At 36.5% G+C, this 12,686-nt stretch overlaps 1 protein-coding gene across 1 annotated transcript in view; it reads left to right on the forward strand.

Moving 5' to 3' along the window:
- The window catches only part of LOC136982328 (ATP-binding cassette sub-family C member 4-like), a 62,531-nt gene that overhangs the window by 39,787 nt on the left and 10,058 nt on the right, over positions 1-12,686 (forward strand). Inside the window, exon 10 of the mRNA XM_067278803.1 lies at positions 7,168-7,247. Within this exon, the coding sequence (XP_067134904.1) occupies positions 7,168-7,247 (80 nt within the window). The remainder of the gene's footprint in view (positions 1-7,167; positions 7,248-12,686) is intronic.

Raw genomic sequence — 12,686 nt, forward strand, 5'->3', positions numbered from 1 at the left:
AAGAGGAATGAGACATACTGATATTGAGTCTAAAAAGGATTTATATAGACGTCTGTTTTATGAAATAATGGATACATTGATACAAAATTGTATTGACAGATTTGCCGACATAAAATCTCTAGAATTTTTATCACTTTTAGATTTTAATAATTTTAAATATTATGAAAAACAATTTCCCGAAGAGAGTTTTAATGCTTTACGTAAATTTTATGGAGAATTTTTTAATTTATGTAAATTACGTAGTGAATTGCAATATTTATATTCGTGTCCGGACTATATTGGCAAGTCACTCTTAGACATAAAAAATATTATAATTAATGATGACCTAAACAAAGACGTACTAATAGAATTATATGGTTTAATATCATTAATTTTTACAATACCATCTACCAGTGCGTCTGTTGAGCGTAGTTTTTCAACAATGAAGCGAATTCATACATTCGCCAGGAACACTCAGTCGGAGGAAAGATTGTCGTCACTAGCGTTGCTTTCTATAGAAAAAGAACTTTTAAATACGTTGATGGAATCAACGACGAGTGACTTTTATGATAAAGTAATTAACGACTTTGCGGGAAAACATCGCCGAATAGAGTTAATTTATAGAAAATAAAAAAAAGAAACAAGTTTTTCTATAATTGTATTATGTATGTATTATTTGTATTTTAGAATTAAAGTACATAAATTGTTTATTTTTGTCATTCGCACGTACGAATGGACCCTAGACCATCACTGACGCGCAATTAACTGATTGCCCCTGAAAGTCGGCTTCTTACAGAAACACAGCTTCCCTATCATCAAATGTCACGGCACGCCACTGCATCCCAGTACTCACATATTCTTTTGGAGTTATACATTGGACTCACACTCCAAAGGAAGACAACTCCAAAGGAAAACAAGAACTACACTTGCTAAGCATAAACAACATCATCCTGAATCTGCCAAAGAAAGATTAACCCTTCCACGTAAAGATGGCGGACATGGCCTGATTGACATAGTTAACCTTCACTACAAACAAATACAGTCACTGCGAGAGTTTTACTACAAGAAACAAGAAACATCACAATTACATAAAGCAGTAACTCTAGCAGACTCGAATAACACACCATTAAACTTACACTCACATCATATGGACACAACACAACATATAAAAAGCATAGACACCATTAAGCAATCGTGGGCTCGAAAGGCACTCCATGGCAGGCATCCTTACGATCTGGCCCAGAATTTTGTTGACAAAACTGCGTCAAACACCTGGTTAGCTCGGGGATGCCTCTTTGGGGAGACGGAAGGATTCATGATCGCCATACAGGATCAGGTCATAAATACTAAAAACTACAGAAAACACATATTCAAAGATGCAACACTCACAAATGACACATGCAGAAAATGTCACATTAAGCCAGAAACTATACAACACATCACTTCTGGTTGCAAGCTCTTGGCACAGACAGATTATCTACACAGACATGATCAAGTAGCAAATATAATACACCAAGAGCTTGCAAGGAAACACAAATTAGTAGACATCAACGAACAATACTACAAATACATTCCACAGACAGTATTGGAATTCAACACGCACAAAATGTTCTACAGAGCCATAATCACAGATAAAACAATTTACCACAACAGACCAGACATCACACTCATTGACAAACACAATAAAATCACATACATTATAGACATATCCATTCCAAACACTCACAATATACAAAACGCATGCCCTGAAAAAATTAGCAAGTACACAGAACTCGCCCAGGAAATAAGGCATCTGTGGAGGATGGATAGGGTGCTTATTGTACCTGTTGTTCTCTCCTCTATAGGTGTCATACCACACACACTACACAAAAGCCTGGGCACATTACAATTGAATAGAAACACATACATCACACTACAGAAGGCCACTATATTGAATACATGTCATATTGTGAGAAAATTCCTGAATACAGACACACACACTGATACACTTCTTTAATTTCTGTTTTGGTTACTATGCCTTGACTTTGGACCGGCATAGTACACAGCCACCGGTGTTAACCGAGTATATCTCACTTAACCCAACATAATAATAATAATAATCAGCGCAGAGCCCAAACGGTTAGGAGTTGAAAGTTGAAATTTGGTACACAGTAAGGGTACGTCACGAGAACGCACACTAAGAAGGGATTTTTCGAAATTCCTCCCTACGGGGGAGTGGGACAGGATTAAGTCTTAACACTTCCATCAACAATGGAAATGTTAAGTAACAATGTAAGTGTTACGTGACAATGGAAATGGTAAAAATGGAAGAGTCAACAATGGAAGTGTTACGTAACAATGGAAATGTTAAGAGCACAATCGGTTAGGAGTTGAAAGTTGAAATTTGGTGCACAGTTAGGGTACCAGATTTAAGTACCAAAGTGTTAAGTAACAATGGAGAACAAGAGAAAGCGACGTGCAAGATTTACGGGCGCTGGAAAAAAAAGAAAAAGAATAATATGTTGGAACATAGTCGATTTTCAAATTTAAACAGATTAGTTCGGTTTTTCCTGACCTTTCAGGAAAATCGAACGATATAATCAAAAGACGTCGTGAAAATCGAACAATATTAGAACATTCGAATTTCAAATTCGACTTTTCTCTAGAAAAACTTAGTTTGCTGATGAAATTACTCTTTTTTTGTGACTATAATGTAATCATCTTAATCTTCGCTATCGTTACTTTTGCCCGAGCAACGCCGGGCCTACCTGCTAGTTTCAAATAAATTCGGAAAGAAATTTTTCGATAACTGGTATCTTACGTAACTCGGATGCTTTGTATACTTACATTTATTGTATCAAAGATATACGTTATAGGTTTTTTACAGTTAACATTTTTCATTAGATATTTAAAATTTCATATAATCCTGTACTATAATATGAACAATTAAATTATTACAAAAGTTGACAGCTAAGTCAAAATTTATAAAATTAAGAGTGAAATGATGCAACCAGATTTACATAATTCTTAAAATATTTACTCTGAGCTTTAAAGAATTTCGATGATCCATTGTCGTTTGATAGGTTGAACTACGTTATGGGACGAAAGACGTTTATCTTTCAACTTCTTATTTTTCAAGGTAACCAGAAATTCAGTGATGTTCACAAAGTGCAGTATAATCTGTTACTTCAGATTCTTTATCTGGCCCACAAACATATTTAACATATAGATTAATTTTTTTCATTTATAAGTTATAATTTGTATATATGAAATGTAAACATTATTTATGGACTGTTTATGTACAATTTTCGTTCGCATTGCAAAAATTTGGGCACTAATTTCATTAATAAGAATGACAGTATCGCTATTTTGAATTAAATTCTGCAGTGGCTTATTGACTCATATTTACTAAAGCTGAACGATACACAAAATTTTTTAACGTAGTATTTGAATAAATGACGATATATAATTATGTGACCAAAACAATTCAATGACTACCTATACCTGATCTGAAGCACACAGTCTTTGAAGTTAGATTGACAGAATGCATTATTGAAAAAGTCAACTTAAAACAGCTTAGTCATTCCGTTAAACCTGTATTCTGGAAAGAAAATAATCAATCAAGATTAGTTAAAATCATCTGCGCACTGGAGATACACGCTTTGTGAGTAAGGCCATAGAACCTGTTTTTAAACATTATAAATAAAAATATATTAAAGAACGAAAATACGCTTCAGTTCCGCTCTGTTTTTATCAATAAATGCTCATATGAAGTAAATTTTAATCGTAGGTCGTCATACATGCATTTCTTTATAATACGAACTTTGTTCTTATTTTGAACTGTGTAATATTTTACAGTCACAACTGTAATCTGTTTAAAAAAATGTTAGTTAAAATATATATATATTTTAAAATATATTAAATATATTTAAAATATATGTATATTTTAACTAACATGTTTTTAACAGTTAAAATATATATATATTTTAACTAGTTGAAACTTGGTTATGCTGGATGTCTTTGTTAAAACCCGTTTTGTCTAGTTAAAACTAGGTTTAACGCAAATTCATTTTTGACTAGCAGTAAATTCTAGTAAATGTATATGTATGTATGTATATACGTGGTACGATCCAAAAGTTCGGGGAATGCAGTAATCTATGACAACAAAAACATGTATTTGAAGTTACAGCGTATGAACCGGATTTTACCAACCCACCTCCACGTGTTCAAGTTAATTTCACCCATGTCATGTGATTAAACCGCGAGCGCTGCTATTTTTCCGGAGATAGTTACCTTTGTCCTGCGACGTAATCAAAGTGGAGTTTCAAGAACAACCTCCAACATTTCGACTTCACCGTGACCTTTCACCGTAGAATCACCGTACACCTTTCTTAGCAATTTTAAAAACTCCGTAGGTGTTTTACCTAAACGCTGACAAAATTTAACGTTGGAGGTTGTTCTTGAAACTCCACTTTGATTACGTCGCAGGACAAAGGTAACTATCACCGGAAAAAGCAGCAGCGCTTTCGGTTTAATCACATGACATGAGTGTGAAAGTTCGAACCCACCGGAACTTCGAACTTTCGAAAGTTCGAACCCACCGGAATTAAGCCGGTAACGATACATCCTTTTCCGCGCGTGTAGAAGGAAAAGGGATATGAGTCAAAGGGAAAGAAAAATTGAATCAGAAGGAACAACCGACGAAAGGTGCGGATTGGTGAAGCTGAACAACGTGACCGGGACGATAAAAGGGCGACGAGGGAAGAAAGAGGGGTCGGTTACATAGAGTCCGTCCGATCGACTCCAGGTCGGTTACGTAGTGTCGATTAGACAGAGCGTGTGCATCCCGAGTCCCGACGGAACCCGCCCGAACGAAAGGCATACCTTGCCGATGATACCTTGACCTAGAGGAAGGACCGACCCGGATCACGAGGTATGACCCCATTTCCTGTGAACTCTCCCTCCGCGAATCCGAACTCAGGCGACAGACGCTCGCCGTTTTTGTAATTGTCATGTTAGCTTTAATAAATCATTGTTGTTGTTATTATCCGTTGTAGTGTCTTTTATTCGAATATTATCATCCGCCGCTCTACCGTCGACCCCATCCACTTCCTCCACTCGCATAAAAACGCGTAACGCGAAACGCGTAACTCATCCGAACCGCCATCTCGACGTGGGCAGGTCTCACGGACCTGTTAGCCGATAAAAAGGAGGAACGAGACTCCGTCCGCCTCCCGGCAACCACATGAGTGAAATTAACCTGAACACGTAGAGGTGGTTTGGTAGAATTCATTTCATACGCTGTAACTTCAAATACATGCTTTTGTTGTCATAGATTACTGCATTCCCCTAATTTTTGGATCGTATCACGTATATATATATATACGAAAGTCATTCTAAAAGTAAAGAACGTTTGTCTCTCTAGATATTTTTATTTAAGATAATGAAAAAAAACTTATTTTACAACACACACGATACCTTAGCTATTTTTCTGCGTAGTTTCTATACAAATTTAAATATTTGTCATATCGTTTCACCAGCTTTTCTATGCCTTCTGCACACTCAGTTACCGCCAAGTTCTTGAACTAGTCATTAACGGGCTCTTTCAGTTTGTTGTCACTTCCATAGTGATTCCCAATCAAAAAAGTCTTCAATTTGGAAAAAAAGATGGTAATCACATTGAGCCAAGTCCTGGCTATAAGGAAAATGTTCAAAAACTTTACACAATCTGCATAAGCAAGTTCTTCGTCAACGCAGCAGCAATAACGCACATCTTCATGTTGCTGTACTTCGAGCCAGGACTTGGCTCGGAATGATTACCATCTTTTTTCCAAATTGAATACTTTTTTGATTGGGAATCACTATGGAAGTGACAACAAACTGAAAGAGCCCGTTAATGACTAGTTCAAGAACTTGGCGGTAACTGAGTGTGCAGAAGGCATAGAAAAGCTGGTGAAACGATATGACAAATATTTAAATTTGTATAGAAACTACGCAGAAAAATAGCTAAGGTATCGTATGTGTTGTAAAATAAGTTTTGTTTCATTATCTTAAATAAAAATATCTAGAGAGACAAACGTTCTTTACTTTTAGAATGACCCTCGTATATATATATATATACTTTGAAAACGTGTCATCTGTGTTGTCGTTTTGGGACATCTACAGATGGCTGATTTCTAAATACAGTGTTTGATGAAGATTCCGAATTTAGTTTTTATTTAAGCTCTTTAGGCCAATATTTTATTGTAGTAATGCTAAGCCCGTAATGTTGAGTCATTTCAATAGAAACAAACATGAGGAAAAATCTGGTAATGTTTCAATTTGCCTACTTTGCATCCGTAATATGCAACGTATAAATGAATGTACTGTACGTTCCCTGTGTAATACAAGAGCATTGATCCCAGTGAGGTTCAAAACGAGAAAAATACTACCAAAGGCCATTGTCGTGGTTTCCTTCAAGACAAATGATTCGACCACAGTTGATAGATGCCAATGCAACATTTTGTCGTGTAATAAGTTACAATTTTTGGCTTACTTTTACTTTACCTATGTCAGGAAGAAAGAATTATTATCGGTGCAGCGTAAATGGCACCACCGCAGACTAGTTTTTAGTTCTATGTCTCTTTGGGGCAGGTACACTTTGAGATTTCATTTTAGTTCCTGCATGATATTGAACGATTTTTACGCTTATAGAATTTAAAAGAAAAGTATTTTTAATTATTTCGTCATAGTTTAAAATCATTACATCATAGTTTTAAACTTCACAATTTATCATTTCTGATTAACATATCATGCAACAAAGTCTGTAGATTTTCGTATTTTAAATATCGAGTATTAACATATGTGTAATATCAGATAATATCAGACACACTATTTAATATATACATATTTCCAAAGTGTGTCTAATGTTTTATTCTTTTGATAAGGAGTCAATTTATAAAACTACAGTTTCCCGATAATTAGAGTTAAATTCAGTCATTAATTTAGAAAAATCAAGTACTTTAATACTATAAAAATCACATTTTCCTTCTCTTAAATGATTATGTGGATAAAAATGTACCAAGTACAGTGAATTATTTGTAAAAATTCCGGAAAACGTTATTCGTACAGATATACTGAAGGATATTTCTACAATTAATAATAACAAAATGAATATGTTTTACATAATTATTTATTTTAATTAATATTTTTCATTTTTATATTTTTCAGGAGAAATCTTAAATCGATTTTCCAAAGATGTTAGCACTATGGATGCTGTGATACCACTCTTTGCTTACATTTTGATAAGAGTAAGTTTATTTTGAATACTTTATTTTAATGAAAGACAACGGCAGTACAAAAGTGTTTAGCCGGCAGGAAAAAAGGGAGGGAAGAAAGGAAGGAAGAAAGAGGGCGAAGAAATAGAAGAGATAGAAAGGAATCTCCCTGAGCGGTGTATCTAAGGTTTTACTCCTTTTACGATAAAATTTGGCGTGAGAGTTAATGGGTCTAAAAAAACCTGAATTTGTAGCATACACCAACCAATAAGTACTGCAGCTATATAAAAGCTAAACAGAGTAATGTTTAAAGTTTAAAACTACAGTAATGGCTTCAAACTTCTATTAAAATAATACAGAAACTAAGCTAGCGAGCCCTGTAAAAAGGAGAATAACTTTACTGAAACAACTAGGAGAAACAGTGAATACACCGGTAACTTAAATTTTACTTCATTAACTTAGTTATCTTAAATCAATATTATTAGTGAGTTAAACCTAGACCGCATTTCTTTATGCAGAGAGAGTGTAGCGAAAATGACGTCACGAGCAGCTATCGCTACACGTCGCTGCATCATAGTTTAGAAACGCTTTCCGCTTGAGCTAAACATGGATGCCGTAATCTATCCTTTAATTCCATAGTTATAGCCAAAAGTAGCGCTTTAGTTAAAGAACTACAATATTTAAATAAAGAGATCGGTGGCGTGCCGTGACATTTGATGATAGGGAAGCTGTGTTTCTGTAAGAAGCCGACTTGCCATGTCCAATCACCAGGAACAAACTATTCTCCACAGCAGAGACGACCTTTCTTTAGAGGCCACGCCTCTGCCAAATTATGTAAAACAGTCTAAATAGTTTGTTCCTGGTGATTGGACATGGCGAGTAAAGAAGATTTTCATTATCTGTTTACGTGTTTTTACGTGTTAATAAGAGTTACTTGTCAATATAATCCGGACACGAATATAAATATTGCGATTCACTACGTGATTTACATAAATCAAAAAATTTCCCATAAAATTTACTTAATTTATAGAATTAAAACACGCTTGGAAAATTTGTTTTTCATAATATTAAAATTATTAATATCTAAAAGTGATAAAAATTCGAGATTTTATGTCTGAAAATCTGTCAATATAATTATAATTTTCTTTTAATTATACTGTAATTAAATATAAGTTTGCAAAAAACCGTACATAAAAATAACATTGAATACTCTTTACTTTTTAAATCTTAAACAATTCACTTAGTCAGATAGCTCCCTGCCAGTGGCTAAGGGATAGAATCGTTGGAAGCGTTACACGTGTGTAATTTTCACCAGCTAAACCGGCTGAGGTTGGTGCTCTGTAAAGCGCATGCGCCAATGCCCTCTTGCTGCTTTACACCATTCAGTTATTCTCGCCTTGAAAGCTGTCTCGGAAGCGCTTCCATTCCGCCATTCGAATATACAATAGCAATCTTATCGTTTTTTTCACATATAGTATATATTTTATACTATAGAATTTTTTAATAATGTACAAAATGCAGTTAAATAGAATATTAATTTTAATTAAGTCAAAGTACGTTAAAATATGAAAATTTATATTTTAGAAAATACAAGGGAAGGTCATTGGAAGGTGGATGCGGCGCTTCCACCGCTTCCAATGACGGCACGCCACTGAAAGAGATATAAAGAATTGAGCATTTCTCTTTCCGAAAATGTCAAGGAAGTAAAGAGATTGCAGATGTATAATTATATTTAAAACATAGTATTTTCTTATTTTTTAGATAACTTTCAGAATCATTTTATAAAATTTAATTCTTTTTAATCTTTACATAATATTTTTATCAACAATCACTTCGACAGCATAATATCGTATTATACACATAGTTTCAGTTTCTGAGACTCATCATGTAGTTTTGGCAAAATGTTTTACGGCCGGATGCCCTTCCTGACGCCAACCCTCCTCCTTTATCCGGGCTTGGGACTGGCAACAGCCATTTTCAGGGCTGCGTAAAAGGCAATAAATATTCGATAAAATCGATTAATTTCACTTCGAACGAATTTCAACGAATTTCAACCTTCTTGTTTAACATGCTGATGGAGGTAATCACGGACGGGGTCAGAGAAGAGGCGCCTTGGACCATGTTGTATGCAGATGATATCGTTCTGTGCGCCGAGACTAAAGAGGAGCTGAGGGTTAAATTGGAAAGGTGGTTGGGCACGTTGGAAGGGAGGGGCTTGAGGGTGAGTAGGAGTAAAACAGTGTATATGTGTAGTGGGGAGGTGGATGGTGCCCGGGAGAGGGATCTGGAGTTGAGGGGAGACGTATTTCGCAGAGTCAATACCTTTAAGTACCTGGGGTCAACTGTGGCGGAGGATGGAGGTGTGGATAAGGAGGTGACAAACAGGATTCAGGCTGGCTGGAGGAATTTGAGGGATATGTCAGGTGTGTTATGTGATAAGAGGGTGCCGCTTAGGTTGAAAGGGAAAGTTTATCGGGTGGTGGTGAGACCAGCTATGCTGTATGCTATTGAGACTGTGAGCTTGAGGAAAACCCATGTCAAAAGGATGGAGGTGGCGGAGATGAGGATGCTCCGCTGGATGTGTGGGGTTACGAAAAGGGATCACATTCGAAATGAATGTGTGAGGGGGACTGTGAAAGTTACGAACATAGAAGCAAAGATACAGGAGGCAAGGTTGAAGTGGTTTGGTCATGTGGTACGAAGAGAAGAAGAGTATGTGGGAAGAAGGGTTATGCAGATGTCAGTGAGGGGGAGGAGGAGGCGGGGACGACCGCGGAGACGGTGGATGGATCTTGTGGCGGAGGACTTGAGAGGGAGGCATCTGAATGTGGAGGCAGCCCAAGACAGGGAGCAGTGGAGGCGACTTATCAGAAACAGCGACCCTACATAGAGTGGGAAAAGCTGAGGAAGAAGAAGAAGAAGAAGACACACAAGCATCCATTTTGCTTTACACGTGTAGCGGACGTAAAAGCTGCTTTATCTTTGTTGCAGCAATCTCTTTCAGCAAACATTTAGAAACGGTTCGCTGTAGAGCGCTTCTCTAGTGCTGCATAAAGAAACCCCGTACTAATTTACTAACTTAAAGTTAACTTATTGCAAAACAAGGATACTGACAAAGACAACAAGCCGACAGGCTAGAGCATACAATCATACAATGACAAATGAACTACGAGGAAAAGGTAAACGTTTTTTAAATTTAATTTTCTATTGTCATACAATAGAGTAAATTCCCGAAAAATATAAAAATCAAAACGTCTTTCCAACTTCTCACTGACAGAGGGTCTTTATCGCGAAAATAAATAAACCTTATTATTTTTTTTTTATCGAGCGCCACGTCACCTATAAAAAGAACGTATATACATAACACTTATTGTTTAGACTACTGACACACCAGTAGATATATCTAAACAAAGAGAAGAATTTGTTTTAAATGTGTACCTTACGCCTTGACCCTGAGCCCGTCTGTCACATGTTCCCGAAGGTAGGTCGGCCATACAGGCGATTGGCAACGTCTCTTTTTCTTCCCCGGCTGTATTAATCGACATAGCGGACACCATTAGTCAACACATCAATCCCATTGAAATTGCGTGGACCCCGGCCATATGGGGATAGTGTTAGGGTTAATCATATTCGTCATTGTAAACCGCACTTTAGTTAGGCACTATCTGTCCATTTGTTTTGCACGCCGGACCATCGAAAGACCGTTTGTTTATAACTTGAATTATAACCTTGTCGGTCGTTTATACATGTACCGTATTTTACGAACTATAAGAAGCACCTTAATTTTTAAGCAATTTTTTTTTTAAAAATACCTATAAGACGCTACGGACTATAAGACGCACCTGAATTTTGGAGGCAATTTTTCTAAGAAAAAAGTACGTCTTATCGTCCGTAATATACAGGTATATACAAAAGGTAAATTGTTTACATACTAAGTCTTGGTTCATTGTCTAATGTAATGTACACTTTTCTTGTCGATTGTTCACGTTGGGTAGATGCTTTTTGTGTAAGATCCAAGTCGGATATACGTAAGATAATAAACGTTTTTGTTAATTTTATCCCGCCTTTTGATTCGTTCACGGTTAAAAGAAATCACCACAGGTTATGAGCCCATGTCCCGTGAACGAATCTCAACAGTCGAATATGTCTGAGAGAAAGGAAAACGCATAAATTGAGAACCGCAAGTTGGGTCGAGACACGTGTCAGCCACATCTTCGTTCGTCGTCTGCAATCGTCATCTTTGACGAGCTTCAATCGTCGGTCAACCTCGTCAGTGTTTGTAAGTGATCGTGAATTCCTACCCGTCATCACCGTAAGTGTATTTAGATAAGACACAAAACTAATTAAGTAAATTATTTAGTCTGTCAATATGGATATCGTGAAATCTCAAATGGAAACTTTGTCCGAAGATTCGCAGGGAAATATTAATTATATTTCATGGAAGTTTAAGCTAAGTCTTACGTTGAGATCGAAGGATTTGTATGACGTTGCGAACGGAATTATTCTTAAACCTAAAGATGCGAGTAATGCGGCAAATGTTGCAGCATGGATTAAAAAAGATTTAGACGCTCAAACTTGTATAGGTTTAAATGTGGGCAGTAATATCGCAAAGAAAATTGCAAATTGCACCTCTGCATATATTATGGTACACAAATTAGAAACCTTGTATGGTAAAAGGTCCGATCTCACAATTGAAGGGTTACAGAGAAATTTTTTTAATTATAAGTATGATTCAAGCAAGTCTATAGTGGAGAATTGCTTATCAGTTCAACAATATGCAGAAGATTTAAAAGCTGAAGGAGAAACAATTAAGGAAAGCTGGATTATAACAAGAACGCTCGGAATACTGCCACCAAAACTATATCACTTCAGTAGGTCATGGGATAATGCTAATCCAACGGACAAGAACATGGACACTTTAATTGAGCGACTTCGACTGAAAGAAGACAGATTGAAGGAAGACGACAAGAAGAAATCAACTGCATAGAATGCCCTCACTTCAAAGCAGAAAACGCAAGCTAACAAGGACAGAAGTCAGCAGAAAAGTTCAGGAGTCGAATGTTTTAAATGAGGACAGAAGGGACACGTAAAGAAATATTGCAAAAATAAGCCGTGTCAGAAATATTTGAAATACTGCAAGAAAACCTACAATTGTAACAACTGCAATCAAAAGGGCCTTTTCGCAAGGGAATGTAACAATGAGAAGTCAGACGAATCAAACGAAGGAGATAAGACCAAATGACAACGACGAGCTCTTGTCACCGTAGGATTGACGTCTACGAAAATAAATGACAAGAACTCAAGACGAGATCGACAGGATATTTGGCATCACGATAGTGCTGCCACACAGCACATGACCTTCAAGAAAGAATGGCTGACAAACTACAAAGCGCTGGAGGAGTATATGAAGCTGATACTCGGGAACAAACCAGAAATCAATGGAATCGGAGTAGGTGACGTCGAGCTCGAGGT

The sequence above is a fragment of the Centruroides vittatus genome, unplaced genomic scaffold (genome assembly GCF_030686945.1).
Source record: "Centruroides vittatus isolate TY-2023 unplaced genomic scaffold, ASM3068694v2 contig_82, whole genome shotgun sequence".
NCBI classification, from domain to species: Eukaryota; Metazoa; Arthropoda; class Arachnida; order Scorpiones; family Buthidae; genus Centruroides; species Centruroides vittatus.